Here is a 13144-nt window from a genome sequence, read left to right as displayed (position 1 = left end):
CACTTTCACTTCATCAAGAAACGAGAAACTCAAAACAAGCATTTACAGCAAAACACTAAGTTCCAAAATAATCAATAGACTTCCTCTCTTAAGATTGGAGGGGAAAAATAATTAATATTTACACAAGAACAAGTTTTGGAAAGAATAATTTTAAAAGGAAAAGATCGATATCACAAAAGTTTCACCTAAAAAAAGAGTTATCTAGTGAATAATTAAATAAAACAATATTTCACCGGAATACAATAAAACAGGAAGTCAGTAAAAAAATGAGTATTATTCCACGTAAAATTGGGGCAGGAAATTTACAGGAAGGAGAAAGGGTAAATGGAACTAAGTTAAAGGAAATGGAAATAACCACTGCAAATCATTCTTTATTCTGAAACAGGCAGAGAGGGGGTAATATTTTCGCCATTGTCCTTAGAACATACTTGGAAATCAGTGTTTGACTGTGAGATTTCCTGATTAGGAACTCCGTTTTGGTTACACCAGTTTGAAGGAATGATTTATATTTAAGTTACTACTTATAATATTTAGTTTGGTTATCAGTTTAGGACCAGATAGGAAGTTGATACTGCCGGAAATGAACACACTCGACTTTCTCAAGTTGTTGACTTATTTTTTGAAACAGATATCTTTTTTTGTTTTTGCTCGAATTTTGAAAGAATAGTGTTAAATCCAATTTCTTAAAAGAAACTCACGTGTGTTCGCACTTCAAATTATTATTTTTAATTTATTTATTAACCTCCACTCTTCCTTCTTGCAGCCTGGCGTCATCGTGCGATTTGACGACCGATGCTGTAATGTTAGAACGAGCAATCAGGGCAAATGACCCACTTCGAGTCAAACGGTTTCTCAACGCACATCACGACAAATTTCAGGTAAATAAATCTATTTTTTTATGGATATAATCATTTACCTAAAATATATGTTTTATGTAAGAATATTGGTAAGTACAATTGAAAATTCTTGGCTTGTATATCTTCACATTTATGAGGAGCCGAGATTGGATTTGTGGTTCTTTTATTAATCTTTAGGCATTATTATTTTATTATATATTAATATATAATAAGTCCTCGAAATGGTAGAAATCAGATTTGGCTCCCTACTTCGCATTTCTTTGATTTAGGATCTTTTCTCCTCCATCCTCCTTTTCTTCCCTGTTGAATTTCGGTGTAATGTGTAGATTTACAAATAATGTTGGTAATAATACAGATATTCTGAGTTGACCTAGATAATAGTACTAATATATAATATAATATATAATACTATATTATTTTAGGCTCTTTAGTAATTATTAATTTACGTATTTAACTTGCCAACGAACATGAAGGCCTATGCCCACATTACACTTGGTGAATCAGAGGACTGTGTATCGATTGCTTGAAGATGGAAGTTTCTGTGACTGGTTTGAGCGATTGTTTTTGACCTAACCTTACTTTTTATATCTGAATGAATGATTTGATTGGTTTGACATAGAATCTGCATTTAGTGAGACATACTATTCCATGGACATAGAATTTGAAACCTCATAATTTGTTTTTAAAAAGCAGTATTAAAGTGCAATCATAATTAGAGGTTCCGTTATTTGATTTGTTTGTTTTTTCTAATGGGGAGACGTGCCTTGTGACCAATAGAGTCTGCGGTATCCTCATCTGATTACGACCAATCCTGGCATTCCAAGAAGATGAGTGAACTCATTTAGGCCCACTAAGAATGTTTTGGGCAGAGCAGGGAAGACGCCAATATCGGATAACCACTCCTAGCTTGACAATACATCCTTCCCATCCAATACTCTTCCTAGGTAGCCTGAAGATGGGTCTCACAATTATCAGCATTAGAGATTGTTCCACTGACCTTCAGTAGGGGAACCCCTGGATAAAGAACGGAAGTAGTAATCTGGAATAAAGACTAGGCCTTGGGTGCAGAAAGCAGAAAGACTGGACGAGACAGGAGACAAACCTGGGTGAACAGTCTGTAGAAGGAAAGATAGTTTATGGATTCTATAAGTTGGTACGGCATTTGCTGAGAATGGGACCCGACAGAACACAGCAAGGATGGCTAAAGAAGTGCATGTTAATGGAACAGATGGAGAGGTATTGGCCACGATCAAGGGCATGCTAGATCGGTAGGCTAATTATCGAAAAAGTTTTGTAAAATGATGCTTCACATCGCAAGACTAGTTTATTATTATTATTATTATTATTATCAGTGCCTGGCAATTATCTTGCTCTTTATCAAGAGCGGACAGTTGGTATTGTCCTTGACTCTCTCGTTCACGTCCAAAACCTTTCCTCTTTGCTATACATCTGAAAATCTGTTGAGTACATTGTCAAGCTACATAGATACGGTTCTCCTGAGCTGACCTGTGGGTTATAAGCCCTAATATACTGCGAGGCTCCGTCAAGGAGACGTCCGTGGGGCGTCCACGAAAGGGTGGACATCAGATTTGGTTCGCTACTTCGCAGTTCTTTGATTTAGGATGTTTTCTCCTCCATCCTTCTTTTCTTCCCTGTTGAATTTCGGTGTAATGTGTAGATTTACAAATAATGTTGGTAATAATACAGATATTCTGAGTTGACCTAGATAATAATACCAACAAAAAGTCCTATGAGTGATCACTCCAAATTTCTTGTTTTGTTTTTGGCAGCTGCGTTTATATATTCCTCAATATTTCCCAGGCATTCAGCTTATAACAAAGGTTACATCCAAGAGAATACATTTCTATCCTAATATCTGCATACAGACAGTTCAAAACATACATACAAGCACACACAAAAAATTCATTCGCATATACATATATATTTAAAGAAGAAACAGGACAGGCGGAAAAACTGCCAGGAAAACTCTTTATGTCTCTATTATCAGTCAACTTTAATAATAAAACAGGAAGAAATGCAGGCAACGAACAGTTCCCTAAACTTCCTTCGTTCCAGATTTCTTTTTAGCATTCCCTTCAGGCTGGATTTCTGCCTGTAAGTGTTTTCTTCTTTATCATTCGTTAACTGACATTTCATTCTCTGCTTTTTTTGCCATTTCATCCGCACGACCTTTAATTGTGCACACAACCAGCTGGCTGTTGATTGTCTTCTCAAATGTTCAATGTAATCATATGTTAATAATTTTTTTGTTTGTTTAATGAATGAATAATTTTCATGACCACAAATTGAGGTTGAGATACATAATTAGATAAAATGAGGTGATGTTATGGAATTAAGAGTAAAATTGATAACGCTGTTTTGAAATAAAATACGAACACTGAACACTGAACTTTCCTTAATTATTTTATAAAACTTATTTTTATTGATCAGTGAGGAGGGAAACTCTAGGCAATCTAAAGCCCCTCTGGACCTATGAAGCTATGCCCAAGGCTTAAGCCATCCAGAATCACAGATGCCCAAAAAATTGAGTAAAGCTCCCTAACTGCCAACAGCCAAAGCTTCTCCACAAGTGCCGAAGACCTAAACAAGGCCTCCTCAAACCCTAAACCAGGGGTGTCGAAACTCAAATTAAACCACGGGCCACTTGGTGCAACAGGCAAGATTCACGCGGGCCACAAACATATTTAACATACAAAGTTTTCCTAGTTCTCCAATATCTGGATTCAGAGACTGAGAACAGACAATCTTCATTAAGGCAGATAGATGTTTATCCAGTCAATCTGTATGCCGTTTTGTTTAATTTTATAGACGGAAATAGTTGCTCACACAGAAAGCGTACTCCAAAAATAACAATTTTTGGATTATTTCCCACCTACATAAGAATCTTTTAAAACCGAATCATTTCTGGAATTCTAAACGTCGCCGGAACTGAGTCAGCGTGTTTATTCAAGCCCACTGGCCCCCCACAGGAAAGGCCCTGGGCCACGTGTTTACTCGGCTTCAGTAGCTAAAGGGTTATCAAGGAATTGGTGTATATGGTACTATTGCCTCGATCTCTCCTAAGCGCTATTTTCTTCATAACCTTTTTTTTATATTTTTATTTTATTTCGGTGCAACGTAGGTCACAAGAAATTACCTCAGGGACCACCAGTTTGACAACACTACGTCATACGATGGATGGGTTTACACCTTCTTCCGCCCCCAATTTCCCCAAAAGTAAACGGAAGTGAGCTTATTGCGTAGAGGTATGTCCTTAAACCACAAAACCCTGTGAGGGAACCAATTATTTGCTAACTGACCCCCAGATCTCCTTGGTAGGTCCTAAATCAACATTTAGTACTGCCAACATGCTACAGAAAAGCCTAAGGGATCTTCATTCTTCTTTCCTTCACTTTCATTCCCTTCACCACTTCCAGGACATCGTCTTCACTGAGTTCACTCAATTTAGTGAGCGCCAGACATATTGTGCACGTGTTTATGTTTTGGGGTTTTTGTAAGGTGCGCAACAACAAGGGTCCTTTGCACCTAAACTATACAGTAGAATAGACACTTTACTACACAGCCTAACCTAGTCAATCTGATCGATACAAACCTAACGGTTGGCCTAACTCCTATTTTCTTCTAACCTAACCAACTAATGTTGGAGTGGAGTACTCGATATTCCTCGCACCCCATAGAGATCTAACCTAAATTGCACGTGTTTAGATCCTGCATAAAGTGATGCTGCACTTATAGAAGCTTGACCATCACAAAGTCTCTTTCTCCAACTGACCAACTTCTGGGCCAATTCTTGTTTTCCGACTTAATTAGTAAAGTCCTATGATTATTATTTTTTTTTAGATTTTCCCTAAATGATTTTTTAAAGTTCCGTTTTCTGTCAGAGTTATCACAAATTCGAAAATCAGATCTAGAGCATCCCACTGCCTCCCTAATCCATAAGTATTCTGTTCCTCTTTCATTAATCTTACTATGCATTAATACTACGCTAATATACTTGCCGAGGTGATTACCTACATGGTGGTTCATGAATTCTTGTGAATCTTAACAAAATGAAACATCCTTGCAGTATAAAGTGGACTTCTTGTTGTGGAATTTCCTCTCAACTCTTGAATTGCCGCTGTAGAAACCTTACCCATCCTTCTTCAATAGACAGAAAGATTCCTTTAAGGACGTCTGGTCGTTTCTGGTGTTGACTGAGTGTATGACACCACCCAATGTACGTACACTACTTTGCTGTTCCATCTGTGTGGAGAGTCTGATAATAGCAAGCGACTTCTGGGTCTTCTTTGCGGTGGAATTGCGCTTTTTTTTAAGAGCTCTGAACTTAGCAGATTCTGCAGTTGATCCGTACAGCTAGCGGTGACTGCGGGAGGGCCTTTTGCGTCGTTCTTCCTTCATTTTGTTTTCTATTCAACACCTAAAAAGGCTCCCATTTGAACTCTTTGACATTGAACTGTTTTCTTTTCAGTGCTTGAAACTAGAAAGTTAGATTAATAACCAAATTAGTGGGTTCCATTTTTTTTTGTTTTTATACATCTAATTAGAGTAGTAAAGATGCGGCTTCTAGAATGCATTTCCCTCTCTTCTCCAGCTGTTGAATGGATTAAAGTGTCTCTTGTATGGCCTCCTTGATCTTCGGAGACCAATTTAACCAATGATCTAATATGTTCCTTTTTTTCTTTTCATCATTTTTGTTTTTTTAAATGCTAATTTGAAGAAGCATTACTGAGTGCCTAATTCAATCTTTAACTGTTACTGGAACCATTACGAACGTATTTTGTTTGTTGCTATGATAATGTGATGATTATTTACGCTCACATTAAAATCTTGGAGTTTCTTACTTTGATTAGTATTCGCCAAACAGGAATCCAAATTGATTTCGATCCAAAATTAAAAGACTCGAGACTCTCAACAGATGTCACAAAATTCTTTCTAAATTGCTTGATATAAGATCGAAACATTTACTGTCGTACATAAGAACTTTGGCGTTACTTGGATTCCTAAGATGAAGCCTAAATGTTGTTGTTGTACCCCTAGAATTGCAAGAATCCAAAGAAGACCATTGCTACCATTTTTTTTTTTGGCGTTTATTTTTGCTACAATCAGCGCGTTAGCGCTATAAGTAACAGTGATAACAGTAACAACAATAACAGAAGAATACGAGTGGAGAAGTTACCCAGCGGTAACACTCCAAAATAGGCTATTAGAAAGCTCTCTTCACTTGAGAGGAGATCACGAGGCCACTGTCTATTAAGACGTCTTGTCCGGGTTATCAGGAAGAGTTCTAGAAGAAAGATTTTTAGCTAGAGGATTTATATGAGATTGCAGGCTGAAGTGGAGTTTTCTGTATCTTGTTTTCAGCGACTTGTGCGACAAAAGGAATGTTAAGGTCAGTGTGTATAGTCCAAGTTGGAGACATAAAAAGGAGCGTTTACAATAGTTCGAAGAATTTTAGATTGTAGAGATTGAATCCTTTGGAGATTGGAGCGTTTGGTTGAACCCCACAGCTCTATTCCATACGCCCAGATGGGTTTTAAAATAGATGTATAAATTAGTCTTTTGTTGTCCAGAGAGAGTTTTGATCTGTCGTCTAAGAGTCTTTTAAGTAGTCGATAGCGTCTGTTCAGTTTTGTTCTTTTAAGTCTAGTGTGGGGGTTCCAGGAAAGTCTTCGGTCTAAGTAAAGCCCAAGGTAGCGGGCAACGTTTACTACTGGTAGAGGTGTTAGGTTATAGATGACTGGAGGAAGAGTAAAGCGCTGAAGAGTGAAGGTGATATTTTGAGACTTGGTTTCATTAAGTTTAATAGCCCATCTCTTGAATCACTGTTCCAAGGAGGAGAGATGTGACTGCAGATTTCTGTGAGCAAGTACAGGATCATGATTAGTGGACAGTAAGGCGGTGTCATCTGCGTATGTGAGAAGTGTAGTATTAGTATCTGTTGGTATGTCTGAAGTGTAAATGGAGTAGAGAATAGGACCCAGAATGCTGCCCTGTGGAACTCCAGCGTCGATTGGTTTAAGTGGGGAGAAAGAATATCCTATTTGCACTCTGAAGGTTCTGTCGGACAAGTAAGATTTTATGATTAAATAAATCGTGGCAGGTAAAATATTTTTAAGCTTCCACAAGAGGCCAGTGTGCCATACTCTATCGAAGGCCTGCTGTACATCAAGGAAAGCCCCTGAACAACCTTCTTTCTTTTCAAGAGAGGATGCAATTATGTCCACTACTCGATGACATTGCTGAATAGTAGAGTGGCTACGTCTAAATCCAAACTGATGATCTGGGATCACTTTAGAGTTTTCGAGGATAGGAAGGATTTGTTTGAGAAGAAGTTTTACGAAAATTTTTCCTAGTACAGGTAATAAACTAATTGGGCGGTAAGACGAAGGATGTTGATGAGGTTTTTTAGGTTTTGGGATAGGACGGATTAAAGAATAGTTCCACAAGACGGGGAAGTAGGTTGTTCGGAGAATTGCGTTGTATATGGAAGTCAGAAATACCACGGCTTTTTTGGGAAGATTGCAGAGAATGGTTGGAGTAATGAGATCAAATCCAGGCGCTTTCTTACGTGAAAGATGATTTATGGCGTACTGAACCTCAGAAGGTGAAAATGGTTTGGGTGGGAGAGAGAGAGGAAGAGGTGCGTCCAGATCTTGATTTTGACCATTAATTTTGAAGAATTATTTCCTATTTAATAATATCTCTGGAGTCATCATCTCACGCAAAAACTTTCTTTCGAAATATCGTCACTTGCAGCATCAAGTTTGAGAACATTATACTCGTACAGTCACTGTTTATTAATTTATGTTTCTATAATACCTATACAGCTACTTTACTTATATTTAGAGTTAGTTTCATCTGCGATAAGAAGTTCCAAAACCAGGCGTAGCTTGTACCTATTTTCTGGTACAAGGAAACACTTGTATTCCCATCATGATCTTTTCTTTTTACCAAAATCTGAATCATGCTTTTGGAAACTAATTGTCTTCTAAAATGATAACCAAGATACTTGATGAGTGGAAACTTTGTTTCCCCCTTTACAGCAGAAAGTTTTACACAATGGTTACCATCATCAAGATTGTGTTTGTGTTTGGAAGCCCTGCAGGTGTTGGAAAACTTACTCATTTTCTTTTAGAAGTTTGAACATTAGGTTGGAGTTAAATTTGATATATTTATGTATATATATTTTTTTCTTCTTAAATTTGTTTAGTTACTTTCAGTAACATTGCGTTCTTAAACAGTTATAAAAGTGAGCTGCTATAAATTATTATAAGTTCTTTCTGGAGTTACTTATTACTCTTTTAATGTAATGGTTTTCTTTAATTATTTAAATTTTGTCTTTTAAATAAGTGATCTTTAGGTTCTCTTAATCTTTTTATTAAAACTTAAGGTTTTAATTCAAGTAAAAAACATACTATTTTGTTGATTGAACTGTAATCTACATAACATTCCTCCGTTCTGTTTTAATTCAGTTTTTCTTTTATCTCAAAAGAAACTTAATGCATAACTTTGACCCTTTTTGCTTAAATTTATTAATTTAACATAATCTAAAAACTGCATTTTCATCAACCTTTTAAGTAGTATTCAATGGGTAACTTAATTTGAACATACCTATATTTATAAATACTACTTCAACATCGTTTTTTTAATATACAAAATTTATTCTAATCGAGGTCTTCTTAAAATATACAAAATACGTAAACAAAAATACAAATAAACTGTCTAGGCTCAGGACGGCGAGAATGAATCTCAGGATATGACAAAAAAGTAGAGTTTACAAGGTGTGTAAATATTCTAAACCCTTTATTAGCGGCTGTTTCAAATCTATGTTCATCTTCATCCAACTCTTGCTATCCTGGACATTATTGAGTGCCCAAAAAAAGGCAGATAAATGCGATTTCTCTGCCGAAGAGGAGAAGCAGAAGACAAGGATAGGATAGCAAGCTTGGGCATCCGATTTAACTCCATGGATTAAGCTAAGTCAAAAGAAGAATGCATGAAGAAGACCAATTTAAGGAAAACCAGTTCTGGACGACAGGAAGTCCTAGAACAACCTGGAAACGGAAGATTAAGCAATGCTTTTTCTAAAGCGAAGGGTAGAATGAGAAAACAGAGACTGTAATATTACTAACTCAGCTTTACCGCGAGTGCTGCCAACGTAAAATTTTGTAATTAATTTTGTTTTACTAATTTCACCATCATTGGTTATTTAATAATTGTTTTAGTTCCTAAATTCGGTATAAAGTTTGTTGATGGATACGTAGCAGATATAATGAGGGTTGCCCCCCAGCCCCCTCAGTTATATTTACCAGCATCGCTGGAAACAAATTCAATGTAACATATAATTCGTGCGTTCAAAATTTAATGATTCTACGTCGTTGCTTTATAATTTATTAATTATTGTTGAGTAAATAAATAAATTTCCCAAGTTTAAGTATTTAATCTACTTACTCAGGACTTAATTATACTTTAACCATGCATTAAAACTTTACAGTACTTAACCTAGTGTTAGTTTTTTTAGGTGAATTGTTTTCATTCTGGGATGGTTGAATTTTTATAATTAAGAAAAAAGAATAATGCTGGATGTATCTAGTGTGTGGCTGATTCAGTAACAAGACTGGTGGTGTCACGAAGAGGTAGCTGGGAATAGATACCAGGATAAACACGTGAAAGATCTTGGGATCACGTGACTAATGTGATCTTGGATATTTCTCTGTAATCCATTACTATCCACGCAACTATGGGGAAACCTTTAAGGGATAAGATAGTATTATTCTAGCAAAAATGCCTAGTGGCGGACTAGGAGAGCCCTAAGTACTTAAAAGATTTCTGTGATCCTTATTCCAATATTTTATTTTATTGGTATTAAACAAAGTTTTCAACGATTTAAAATAAGTAATGTTTATTACTTTGTCACACTCGTCTAATAAGAGAAGGACTTTGTTTTGGCATTGACTTTCGCCATACAGCCAGCATCGTCTAGGTGCTTATCACTAGAATATCACTCACTTTCCATTCTTACTTATAAATACAGCCGCTTCACACATTCATCCCACTACTATATCCAACTATTTACATAAACTACAGTTAATGGATGGATCAGTACCCTATATTCCTGCCATCCTTATAGCTTAACCGAAATTAAAATCACGTAAACAGGGCCGGATTTAGATGAAAAAAGGCCCTAGGCTATCCCACTTATGAGGCCCTTTCACCTCCCATTTTTAAGTTTGTATTTACATGAAAGATAATAAAATATAATACATCACTACTGTGATGTATCTCCTTAACAAAAACTTACAGTTTAAAAAGTTAAGTATAAGGGTTGATTAAACGCCAAAAGGTACACAAATCAGCAAGTACCCAACATTTCATTCAAGCTTAGTTGATATAATTTAAGTAATTTTGCTGCATTAACTTTTCCTTCACATTTTTTAGAATTTATTAGATGTCACAGACCCTTATGCTGGCCAGTTCGTTCATAATATTATTTGGTTATAATTATGATAAAATGTATATTATATCTTCGTTTTTAAATAGGTACTTTATTTTAACTCTATTCCAAATAATTATTATTCTTCTGATTTATCTTTAATATGCCCTTTATTCTGAAGTTGTCACATCTTATACATGCATGTTAAAGTAGAAAAAGACAAAGTTAGAGTCGGCTACTGTTTAAATTTGAATCACGGAGGATTTAAAACAATATTTCAGACTTGAATTCGTCTAACCGAAATATTCGTGAGCACAAATAACACACAGTTAATAACAAGTAGATTATTCAACAATTATTCATTTCTCAATTGTAATTTAATTTTACTTACAGTAAAATACTGGAATAATTATCTGTCCTAAAAGTATGCAATACTTATTTATTTTATATTACATAACATATATATAACATTGTGAGAAGAACAGCTACATTGAGAGTGTGATTGAAGAAAACTTTATTATTTTCTATAAAGCCAGATAATTATTACCTATTATTATAAACGTTTGACTACTACATAAAGTAACAATTACTTTAATCGAAGAATGAACTTAAACAGACGATTTTTATTAAAAATAAAATAATCGAAATCATTGATGTATGTTGGTGTAAGCATTTTTTTAAAAAAGTTTTTAAATTTTGTAGCCTCGTAATTTTTTTTATTTTTTATAACGTTTTCTTTTTAACCTGTAATTAATAGTTTGATTATTATAGATTAATAGATATTACAGTCAATCTACAGTGCTACTTCAACAAATTTTTTGTAGATGAAAATGGCCAGCATAAGGTTCTGTGACATCTAATAAATTCTAAAAAATGTGAAGGAAAAGTTAATGCAGCAAAATTACTTAAATTATATCAACTAAGCTTGAATGAAATGTTGGGTACTTGCTGATTTGTGTACCTTTTGGCGTTTAATCAACCCTTATACTTAACTTTTTAAACTGTAAGTTTTTGTTAAGGAGATTTTTGTACCTTTTGGATAGATTTTCATTTTTGTCTATTTTGCTAAGTTACATATCTGCTTTACTGTTTTTTTTAAATTTGGAATAAGCAATTCTAACATTATAACCTGATAAGGTGTTAAGTAGGAACCGTAACTACCACTGGAGAGATCTTTTTAAAGAATGATTATAGTTGCGGTCCCCAAACCATCCTCAATAACAATTTTTTTGAGAAAGCCTTTTTATATAAAATAGGAAGGTATTTGTACGTAAAAAGCAAATTTAAACTGCGATTTCAGACCTTCCTTTTAAGAGGAGTAAGAAAAATAAACGGGCGATTACAGTACTTCTCCCTAAAAGGCAAAGAGGCAAAGATTTTGAATCGAACGACAATTCATTAATGTAAATAGGTTCACCCAATGATAATTTTAACGATTTCAGTACTTCCTCTTAGTAGGTGTAAGAGCATGATGGCACTTCACAGCCATGTAGAGGAGCTTTAATCACTTCTTCGTGCTAAATTTTATCAAAATCGGACAAAGCGTTATAGAAATATTGGTAATAATAGTTTTAGAAACGGCCTTACTTGGGTGGGGCAAACTCCCCTCCATATGAGGCGTAGCGACGAGACTTTTAAAGTGCAAATCTGTACAAAATTTCGATTCGAATGACACTTCATTCATGAAAATCAGTTCACTTGTCGATAATTTGAAACGATTGCTATACTTCCCCTTAACTAGTGTAAGAGCAGATCGCCGCTTTAATGTTACGTAGGGGAGCCCTAACTCTATCATCCTACCAAATTTTATCAAAATCGGGCTATGATTTACAGAGTAATTAGTAATAATAATTTTGAAGGGGGCCTTACATAAAGGGGGCTAACTCCTCTCTAATTCGGTGTACAGCGTCGAGACCCCCAAAAGGCACATCTACATAAAATTCCGAATCGAATGTCACCTCATTCATGAAAATCGGTTCTCCCGTTTAGGCGCTACGTAGTTTACAAAAAAGGTAACAACAACAACAACAACAAGAAGAAGAAGAAGAAGAAGAAGAACAACAACAATTTCTGAAAATGCCGTTTTTGCTCATTTTCGGCAACTTTTTTCTCAAAATCTATTAGGTCTGGGGGGTTGCAAAAAAATTACAGTTATAAAGGAGGGTTTGCCCTATATTTTAAAGAAAATTTGGGAATTTTATCTTTTATAGAAAAAGAGAAAAAAATTGTCAAAGTTGGGTGTTTTTTAACGTTACGCTTTTTCGTGCACTTTTTGACGATCAATCCTTATACAACTGTCCTACCGGACAGTTTTAATATCAATATGTAATATGGAACATGTTGTTATTGGTACTGTTTTTAGAATAGTGTAATTTTAATTTTGCTAACAATTTGAATGTAGGCCCCTCTTGTTTTTGAGGCCCTAGGTTGAAGCCTAGTTAGCCTATAGGCAAATCCGGCCCTGCACGCAATCCTTCTCTAATCATTTTCTTCCATTCATTATAATCGGCTGTAACTTTTAAATAATTACATTCATATTTCTTTGCTAGCTCTGCTACAGATTTAGGCAGATAGATGTTGGTGGAGAATATTATGTCTTCGTAGCGAAATGGTGCATCTAAATACCTGCTGTGTAAGTCGTCAAACTTCGTCTCACTCGTCTAATAAGAGTTGAAATTGTATTCGAGCTTATACGCTTTTTTTTTAAACCAGATGAACTTATTATTATGTTTAAATCTATACATTTTCCGCAAAATCCAATTAAGGGTACTTAAACTTCACCAGTAAAACCCTATTTAATGATCTATTTATTCCCTTCATAAAATTCCGCTTC

The 13144-nt window shown here is 35.3% G+C and overlaps 1 protein-coding gene across 4 annotated transcripts in view; it reads left to right on the top strand.

Moving 5' to 3' along the window:
• Positions 1 to 13144, top strand: part of LOC141460304 (uncharacterized) — a 762362-nt gene that overhangs the window by 361003 nt on the left and 388215 nt on the right. For all 4 annotated transcript variants that reach the window (XM_074140196.1, XM_074140195.1, XM_074140193.1 and 1 more), the window contains one exon: positions 764 to 878. In XM_074140196.1, coding sequence (XP_073996297.1) covers positions 764 to 878 — 115 coding nt within the window. The remainder of the gene's footprint in view (positions 1 to 763; positions 879 to 13144) is intronic.

Source organism: Rhodnius prolixus, unplaced genomic scaffold, assembly GCF_049639745.1.
Source record: "Rhodnius prolixus isolate KJV_2025 unplaced genomic scaffold, Rpr scaffold_6, whole genome shotgun sequence".
NCBI classification, from domain to species: domain Eukaryota; kingdom Metazoa; phylum Arthropoda; class Insecta; order Hemiptera; family Reduviidae; genus Rhodnius; species Rhodnius prolixus.
Note: the sequence above shows the minus strand (reverse complement) of the source record. Positions and strands in the feature narration are given on the sequence as shown.